The sequence below is a fragment of the Cornus florida genome, unplaced genomic scaffold (assembly GCF_030987335.1).
Source record: "Cornus florida cultivar Cherokee Brave unplaced genomic scaffold, ASM3098733v1 CherokeeBrave_3.0.0_Hap2_Chr03, whole genome shotgun sequence".
NCBI classification, from domain to species: domain Eukaryota; kingdom Viridiplantae; phylum Streptophyta; class Magnoliopsida; order Cornales; family Cornaceae; genus Cornus; species Cornus florida.
Window position 1 is genome coordinate 35,140,970 of NW_026775573.1, and position 10,379 is coordinate 35,151,348.

At 34.3% G+C, this 10,379-nt stretch overlaps 1 protein-coding gene across 1 annotated transcript; it reads left to right on the forward strand.

The window, feature by feature from the left end:
• Positions 1 to 925: 925 nt before the first annotated feature.
• On the forward strand, positions 926 to 8,958 carry LOC132301430 (protein PELPK1-like). Its single transcript, XM_059798679.1, has 2 exons — positions 926 to 1,267; positions 8,473 to 8,958. Exons 1-2 carry the CDS (start codon positions 926 to 928, stop codon positions 8,731 to 8,733), a joined length of 603 nt encoding a protein of 200 aa, XP_059654662.1. The 3' UTR covers positions 8,734 to 8,958.
• Positions 8,959 to 10,379: the final 1,421 nt, after the last annotated feature.

Here is a 10,379-nt window from a genome sequence, read left to right on the forward strand (position 1 = left end):
ATTTGTGTCATTGAACACAATCCTGCTTAATTTACTGTTTTGTGGATGCCAGATGGACCACATTAGTTACATAGAGATTAGAGAGTCAAGTAGTGCTGATCAATATATGAGACCTCCTTTACAATAATCAATCAACAATGCATTAGCAAACTTTCTCTTATTAGTCGAGATGGCAAGATCTCTCCTAAATCGTTTTAGTCCTGTTAGGGGCAATATGAGTTTTAGCCTTGTTAGAGATAATATTATGAATGTGTGTGTGAACTTTTGTAAAAAAAAAAAAAAAAAAACAATAGTGAAGTATGGAATTAACTTGCATGAGTTCCATATTATTTGTTTTCCCCACAAATTTTATGCTTAGTGAAGTATGGAATTAACTTGCATGAGTTGTTACAAAAAATTATGATTTTCCTTTTAACTTTTTGGAAATCCTACTATGTTTTATATTTGTTTCAAAAAATACAGCTTTTATTTTCTTTAAAAGGAATTTTGATGGAAATACTTGTTTTACCATCAATGATTCTAAGACTGGTACACTTTGCCAATAACATTCTGATGTTCAAGTAATTTTAGAAGGAGGAGAAAAAAAAAAAAAATTACTACAGAACAAATTGTTGTAGGACTGAATAACCAGTTTGATTGTAAATTGCTGAAGAATTTAAGTCAAGATTGCCGGCTAACACCTCCAACTAATCCAACAAGACAAAACAGATAACAAAGATATTATTCAGAAGATAACAGTATATAAATTATTGATAATTGTGGATGTGATATGGATGGGAAGTTTGAACTAACAACACGTAACCCTTCCCACCAACCAAACCTTCTCATCATCTATTTAAACCCTTAGATATGGAAACCTATGAATGCTCAATCAAGCTTAAAACCCTTTGCTTGAATCTTGAGGCACTTCTCATCTGCTCCAACAATGGCTCTTCAACATCTATCCTTTCTCTTCATGCTGTCATTTGTCACTTTGTTCTCGATGAATGGCAACACAATGCAGGGTGAGGCGCGACACCTTTTGGAGGTAACCTTGCCAGAGCTTCCTAAGCCTGAATTGCCATCGATTCCTCTTGTTCCAACGCTACCAAAACCTAAGCTGCCACCAATATTGCCTGAGCTTCCGAAGCCTGAATTGCCAAAGCCTGAGCTACCACCATTGCCTCATGTCCCGACTTTGCCAGAGCCTGTGTTGCCGACTCCACCAAAGCCAGAAGTCCCAAAACTTCCTGAAATCCCGGCTTTACCCCATCTTCCTGACCTTCCTATGTCCACAATCCCAACCATTCCAACCCTGCCCAAGGACTTGCACTTCCCTTTATTTCATCTCCCCACCTCACTCAACCACTACTCCTTGAATCGTGTTGCTTTTCATATATGATACGAGATTGTTATTCCATTTCATAGTATGTATGAGATGAGCAAATACTTGTTCTCTTAGTTTCTTCCAGCTAGGGTACATGGTTCATCTACTTATTATATTTGTGTGTTGCTTGTACTTTCCTTTTATGTTTGTATTATAATCTATGTATATGGAGTTCATTTTTGTTTTCTTGTTTAAATGTTGCTTTCTATTTCAGTTGCTATTGCTATTCCAAATGGTTCTTAGAAATCAAAGAATTATATATATATATATATATATATATATATATATATTTACATAAACACTTCTGATTGCAGGATGATGAGAAAAGATAGAGAGTCATAGATAAAACATGATCTGTATTAGTTCTCGTTACATGGGAAAAGGCAAAATCAGTATGAAGTCAGAGAAAAGAATAAGGAATATGAATAACTCGCGACTCCTATATTCAAATTATAATCAAACAAGAAAAACACTTGCAGAGTGCAAGGGAGAGAAATTTGAAGAACAGATAAAATAAGATACTAGGAATAAAAAGAAAATTGCAATGACATTAGAATGTGCATTCAGAGTAATAAAAGGTCATTGTATTGTACTGTTCTTGTACACGAGCCGATCACTATATACTCTGCTTCTATACGTATGAAATGTAAAACGACCATAAGGTAGCTAATGCCATAAGCCTGTGTAACTGTGTAAGTCTCAAAATTAAATAGTGAGTAGAAACTACTCTAGGTTTCAAGCTCTTACAACTGAATCTGTTATTTATCTTTCCTTCACAAAAGGGCATTGAATCCAAGCTTGTATCATAACATATTCCTGCTCCATCACATATAAATTTCACTGCCAAAAAAAAAAAAAAAAAAAAAAAAAAAGAAAATTTAAAAGACAAACTTTCACTGTCATATATCAAGTACATCTAACATTAGCATACTTGCTAATTTTCCATAGTATAGATGAAAAGACTGATAAAAAGATTGGTCCCCGGATGTATATCAAGCTCTCAAACCCTTCATCACATGTGATTCTGTCTTCCTCGTGGACAAAAAGGTGCAAATTTGCATAGTAAAGGAGAAATTATATGCAGATTAACCCAAGACCTCTCAGAACATGAGATCCTATACCATATTTGTCTATCAATTGCCTCAGAAGCTTAAACCATCATAAAAGTAGAATATACATATGTTGTTACACCCTGAACCTTGTTATACAAGTTTCACCAAAGTTGAGGGCTGATTAAAAATCATAAACAATCCCAAGTTAAAACAAACTGTCCAGTCCAACAATTTTTAACAAACTGTCCAGAACAACATTTCTGACTTTTGAAATTTAAATTTTAATATGCCAATCACAAGTTTATGCTGTCTTATAAGTTAAATTGTCGAAGCCTGGCACTTTCAAAATTCACCAGAGACACTAACCACTGGACTATCGAGGCATCTGTTATAAGTTAAATTATTACTTTCATATAGAACACGCATTTGGACTTTATTTACCAAAAAAAAAAAAATCATGCATCCAGACTTCGTGTTCCAGAGGATTTAATGCATGCACACATTAATTGAAGGTAATGAAAATTTGGAGATTTTGGTGAATTTGTAGGTTCCACCGGCGAGGCCAAAAGGCCATAAATCATCCTTTATCAATAACAGAGCAAAACAATTTATGCAAAGCTTGTTTCTTGTTTTGATTTGGCATTACACCAAAATTTGTAGCCAATTAATCCATGTTTGGCATTAATTTTATGTGATACTCCGGATTTTAAGATTTTAATTAATTTCATTAGTTTTAGTTGTTATAATTAAATATTTAATTATGGTTGGAGGCTTATCGGGAACAGTTTATTTGATTTGGTTATTATGTAATTGTATATATTATATATATATATATTGATATTATATTATATTTTATATATATATATATATATATATATATATTGTGCAAATGTGATGCAAAGGAATTGCACTGCGAGACGAAATTAGAAGAAAAGAATGGAAAATTGATTTTTGGCGGGTCCCATGACTTGATTTAGTTTGGTTACTTTTATATATATATATATATCTACTGTTAGGTGATGACAAGGAGATAAGAAGGAAAATGTTGGTCTAAAAAAAAAAATAAAATAAAAAAACAAAAAAAAAACTGCCACCCAATTTAGAGGAATGAAGGTGAGAGACGAAAAGTTTGTTTGTTTATTTGTTTTTGGTTTTTTTTTTTGATAATCGAGAATTTTTTGAGACAGGGCCCTTCGGACCCATCCCACCAAATTGGAGATATAGCAGCCGACTTTATAGCTACAACACCAAATTAATTGACGAAACTAGAAGGCTAAACAGAGGGCTCGAACACAAAGATGAAAAGTTGATAACTTGATATTTTGATGGATAGTGGCAAGGCCCACAACCTTTTGGCACATTACCTTTTTGACTTTGATACTTGCACATAGTTTTGTATTGTGTAAGCCGATACGTAAAGATAAATGTGTTGTGAGAGTTGTTCTCTCGGTGTAGTAATTGAGGTACAATGATACAGTGAAACATCGAGGACAGAGAAAGAGAATTAGAGATACAGAGAAGAAAAGAAAACTTTGAGGACAGACAGAGCAGACAGCTGAGAGTCAGCACAGGGGCTGGACTTGAGGCTTTGATATTTTAATGCTTTATTTCTTTTCATTTGACTTTCCCACTGAAGGCAAATCGACGAGCGCATCGAGATTTACGTTTTGATCAGAACAAAGTCTAGTTTGGCCATCATTGAATTTTGAAATTTTGAGCATATTTTGGGACTTTTCTTCAATTAAGAGATAGGGGTTTCTAATTCACTGTGAAGTTTCCAAATTTCAGGATGTTTGAATTTTTTTGAAATTTTGTTACCACAAGGGTATTTTCGTCTTTTCACTTATTGACGGGATTGTGGTTGGGTCTAAGTGTAGTATGTGCATCTTAATTTTCAGGGGAGTGTAACATTAAAATTATGGTGTAATTTTATGTGTGTGGTGTAGACAATGGAATAAAGATAAAGTGAAAAGAAAAGAATTTCAAGTGGAGCCCACCACTAACTCAAAATAATGGCCTAGACCTTTTTTTTTTTTTATTTTTTTTTTTCTCTCTCATTTTCTTTCTCTCTCCCCGCTGAACTCTCTCTGCTCTCTAATTTTCTTCATTTTCCATTTCTTTTAGAGACCAACCTTTGAATCAAGGTATCTCACTCATTGTTTGTCGGAATAAGGTGCCGTTTGAGGCAAAACGACGAGTGCGACAAGCTCTACGTACTAGTTCCAACAATTTCCAGCTTTGAGTTCTCCTTGTAGTTCGAATTTGAGACCCATTTTCTAGGGTTTTGGTGCAATTTTGAGGTAGGGGCATCTGAATCCACTCCTTTCTTGTTCTATTGTGAATTATGACCCTATTGTGTGATAATATGCTTAATTTGAGAAAATACTTGCTTCCATAATGTATAAATTATGTCTAGAGAATTTCATTACTTTGATTATAACTTGTATTATGTGAATAACATGTTTAGATGATGACCTTGTTGTGTTAAATGTGTTGATGATTTAATTGAGGATGTTGAACATGATAAATGCCTAAATGTGTAGTTTTGATGTATTGGAAAGTTTCTAAATGTTAAAATGTTGAATTTTTATGTCTACTTTGTGTTAAAATGCTAGACATGATGTATGAGAGCATGTTTATTTAGATGGTGCCAAATTTTCCCTTTATCATAATATTTTAATCATTTATACATTCATGCACATGTCATTGGGATGCATGAAAAGGGAAGAATTGGTCTTGAAATGAAAATGGGGGATTTGGGAGATGATAGTTTTTGTGAAATGGTTTTGATAAATCCGGTCGCTGCGGAGTTACCAACGGGCCGGAGGTTAATGTAGCTTAGAGGGAACTAGGGAGAGTACCCTAGCGTGGTTGAGCTATTCGGGCCCCTCGACGGCGCTGCGGAGTCACCAAAGGCCTAGGGACGGTAGCCAATCCTTCTCTCGTCGCGGCGGAGTTACCAAAGGGGGTTACATTAACATTTGGAAAGTGATGGTTTTGAGAAAGAAAATGGGGAGTGGCATTAGCATGTATTGCACTTCATTGCATTGCATTGATTTTGTTTGGAGTAGACAGTATGTTGTATTGATTCCCTACGTTGCATGACCCCCATTTCCTATTGGCCTATACTTTGTTTGAATTCACTAGGACACAAGAATTGTGTCTTAAGTGTCACCTACTGAGCTTTACGCTCACCTTATCATATATATCTTCTTTTCAGGTCTTGGAAAAGAACCGGTGGACGACAACCCACCTCAACCATGAATGTTGCTAGAGGAACATTTTGTTACTTTTGTACTAGACTACACTTTTGTATACTCTCTATTTTTGTAAAACTTTGAGTTCTAGCAAAGTGTACCTATCTTGTTAACTAAGGAAATGTACTTTGGATCATGACGACGAATTTCAAATAATGTAAATTGGGACTAAGTAAATTTCCTTTGATAAATGGACACGAACTTATCTTTTGTTTGATGTAAATGAAACTAATGGAATCATGGTATATATTTCCACGCAATTGTATTATGTAACGTTGCAAGACATGGACCTTAGATCTTAACCATGTATTTTGGGACTGTAATCATGATAATTTGGATTAATTAGTGTGTGGATGTTCCACCATGAGAGGAACTATCTTGAGATATAATGAACGGATGAATGGGATGCTGGAGTATATTATTTGTTTTGTGTGTTGGGACAGGTTGTTGAAGGACCATTTTTAGGGGAAGTCATGCCGAAATTTTTGTGTATATGGTTTCAGTTTAGGGTCGTTACATTCACATTTTTCTTAAATTATTGTGAATTATTCTTAATGAATTGCTGTATAGTATGCTTAATTCATGTCGATCTTTGCAAAAATAATTTATTTGTTGTATCTGTGATATATGATTATGTGTTAGTTTCCATTTTATGAGAAAAATGCCTTAAATGATTATATTTCATGCCTTATGTATTTGAGTTGTCGGAGATATAGTAAGAAGCATGATTTGTGTATTATATAATTTTTCTTCTAATTGTGTTTATGATTAAGAATTCAAATGTATAAAGAATTATGATGTTTAAGAGGCATGGTGCATTTATGCATTTTCATTGGGCATGGAATGGAGAAAAAATTGTTTTAAAAAGGCAATAAAATTATTTTGAGAAAACGTTTTTGGAAAGTGTTTTTGAAAACCGGACACCTAGGGGCGCCTAGTGGTCTGTGGTGTTAATGTGATATAGAGGGAAATAGAGAGAGACTCTAGTGTGGTTGAGCTACGTAGGCCCAGACGATGCCATGGAGGTGCCATGTGGTCGGGGAAAGCTAGTCAACCCTTCCCTCGTGACGCCACAGAGGTGCTATGGGTCGGATTGCATTAACGGTTGGAACGGTGAAAAAGGAATTGTTTTGGAAAATGGGGAGCGACATTGGCATGACATTGCACTTCATTTGCATATTTGGTGTATTTATGCTACAATGACAATTATTTATAAGCTTGTAGTTGTGGTTGATGATGCGCATTCCCTATGACATGATCCCGTCTACTTTTTGCCTATTCTTTGCGTGGATTCACGGGGTCGTAAGAGATGTGTCTTAGACACCTTATATTGAGTTTATGCTCACCCCATTATTTTAATATTTTTCAGGTTTGGGGAAAGAAGGGGCAAGCGACAATCCATCGCAAATTAAGACTGGACTAGAACTCTTATTTTGTTGTCTTTTGTATAGAAACATGATCATGTACATTTTTAAAAAAAATTAAGTGTAACTTGTATAGTGTTGCAATGGTAGAATTTGTGTAAATAAATATATTTCATGGACTGTAACTTAATGTAGTTAAAGTGATTTCTTATTTGAAGGAGATGGAGGAACAAGACATTTTGCAAGTATGTGTTGATTTTGGGATGTATATTATTGCATTGTGCGTTGGGACAGGATAGATTAATTTTGAGGCCAAGTGAGACCATTACATTTTATATGTATTTCAGTAGGTCGTAGTAGGGCTTTTTTTGTAGAGGTCATGACGAAATTTTTATTTTTATTTTTATTTTTTATTTTTATTACTATTTTTTTTTTTTTTGGTCGTTACATTTTCACAAAGCCATTAAACTTGAATTTGAGTTTGCATTTGCATTTGCATTGTATGGAGAAATTTTCAGTTTTGGAGTATGTCCGCTGAATCATGCCTAGAAGGAACAATTCGAGTTTGAAGACCAAATGAACAAAAGAAGGAAAGGGTATGTTTATCCAATTACAAAAAAAAAAAAAAAAAAATAATAATAATAATAATAATAATAATAATAATTAAAATTAAAATTATTATAAGGATATTTACATAATAAATAATCAAATGATTACTAACAAGAATTTAAGTTTAGATTTGGTGAGTATTCATCTTTTCTTAATTTTTTGGTCACTAAAATCTAATTTTCCCAAAAAGTAAATCTACTTTCAAACATACACAATGTTCACCATAATTTTTGGTATGCTTGAACTTCTTGTACCTAGCTCTTGCCTGAGGTCACTGGTGACACCATTTGCATAAAAGAAAATGAGCTATGGCTCAATGATCCAAATTTTCAATTAGACAAATTGTGGGCACTTCTACTTCCAGCTATCCCACCCAATTATAGGAACAGCCAACCAGTTTTAATGTTTGATTGCTGAAGGGTTAAAAGTCAAGATTACCAGTTAACATCTCCAAATATAGTCCCACAATGTAAATAAGACAGCAAAGATAGTATGATGAAGATAACATTATAGAAAATATATATTTTGAAGTAACATAACTCATTCTTAAGATTATTGTAGAAGTGATATGGGTGAGAAGTTGAACTAACAATACACCACCCTTCCCACCAACCAGACCTCCTCATCATCTATTTAAACCCTTACATATGGAAACCTATGCATGCTCAATCAAGCTTGAAACCCTTAGCTTGAATCTCGAGGAACTTGTCATCTGATCTGCTCCAACAATGGCTCTTCACCAGCAGATATCCTTTCTCTTTCTGCTGTCGTTTGTCACTTTGTTATCGATGAATGGCAACACAATACAGGGTGAGGCGCGACACCTTATGGAGATAACCTTGCCTGAGCTTCCTAAGCCTGAATTGCCACCAGTACTTCCTCATGTTCCAATGATACCAAAGCCTGAGCTGCCACCATTGCCTGAGCTTCCTAAGCCTGAATTGCCAAAGCCTGAGTTGCCGACTCTGCCAAAGCCAGAAGTCCCAAAACTGCCTGAAATCCCAGCTTTACCCCATCTTCCTGAATTGCCGAAACCCACAATCCTAACCTTTCCAACCCTGCCTAAGGACTTGCATATTCCTTAATTTCCTCTACCCACCACACTCAACCACTACTCCTTGAATCATGTTGTTCTTTATGATAGGAGAGTATTATTTCATTTCATAGTAGACATTTTTATAGCTTTTATATTTGGTAATGTCTAATGTGTGCATGAGATGAGCCAATACTTGTTCTGTTACTTTCTTCCAGCTAGGGCAGATGGTTCATCTATTAATTATGTTTGTGTGTTTTGCTACTCCACTTTTTACTCACACCGACTCTCATTCTCTGTACTTTATACAAATATTCTCTATTTTTGACCGCACCCCAAATGCTCCGAGAAATTCACAGAATAACTATGACTAACTGTCATGATAATATCAAGGCAAAACATATAATTTTTTCTTTTCTTTTATCGATTTAGCAATGTTGAAACATACAAAGTGCTACTGTGCTAGTATGTCTTTTCTTTTCTTTATGGCAGTAGTGGGCATTGGTTAAGATGGTATGACCTCGTCTTTTTTTAAGAAAGGTTAAGTATTCGTGTCCTATTGGGGATAATATTTTAGTAAATTGCGTGTTTGCTTGAACTTTCAAAAGAAAAAAAAAACAAACATATAGTTTCGTAAGTTTATCATATAAGATTGGCTATCTCAGCTTCACTTAGTTGGGGCTAATTGAATTTTGTCATATACAACATAATTAAGAATAGATATCTCAACTGCACTTAGTTAGGGGTGCAAAATCAATACATATATAAATATGTTCTCAAGCTTTAATGAATACACTTGAACCACTAAAATGAAAGCAACTGAACTCTCAGGTGGTGAGAGAAACAGGTCCACTTGTGCACCATTTAAATGGTGCACGTCGACATATTATTCCTCGTCTACGGCAGGTGATGAGGCTTTGGTTGCTGATTTTGGTCATTTATGTCAACATATTATTATACCAATTCAGCTAAATCTCATGTCTCTTCAGAGTTGTGTTTCCTTAATTCTATCGTATATTCCTAAAATTTTGAATTCTTGGTTTGTAACTCTAAAAACAATAGTCAGAAATTCAGAAAACAGAGAACAATGTTTAAATAACAATAAAAGACAGTTCTCTAAAAACAGACCCTTTTATAACTGAGTTTTTATAAAATAGTTTTCAAAAAAATGAGCCAAGAGTTTTTTTTTTTTTGTATAATTTTCAATTTTCAGTTTTCTGAGAATAAAAAATTATTTCTATAATTACAAACTAAACAGACTTAAAATTCCATAAAAGTTGAATTTTTTTTATTGATACAACATTAAGCAGCTTCGATGACGATATATTGATATGTCGTAACAAATATTACCCCGAAGAGAAAAACAAAATATATATTTAGATGAATTTAATGCCAAGTCTTAAGCTCAAATGCTATTTTCTCCTCCTCTCATCTGGAAAGTATAGTTGGAAAATAGTGGGTTCCTGTCTAGGTGTTGACTGTTGAGTGCGTGTACTTACCTATAAAAAAATTTATTAATTGATGTTTCCATTACACCTACATATTGAATTAACAATCTGAGCATAAATCACTCCTTAGCTTGACACTCATCTTGAAGCCTTAGTAACAGAATGCTCCACGTTTTTGTTGTTGCCTCAGAAACTGTTAATACTTCCACATCTCATGCTTGAAATATATATGAGATGACACACACACACA

What these genes read in the sequence shown, in the direction of transcription:
- LOC132301430 (XM_059798679.1), top strand. Translation starts at nt 926, where the DNA reads ATGGCTCTTCAACATCTATCCTTTCTCTTCATGCTGTCATTTGTCACT. An exon ending in CCCATCTTCCTGACCTTCCT is followed by an intron (nt 1,268 to 8,472) that starts ATGTCCACAATC and finishes GAGGCGCGACAC; the next exon opens with CTTATGGAGATAACCTTGCC.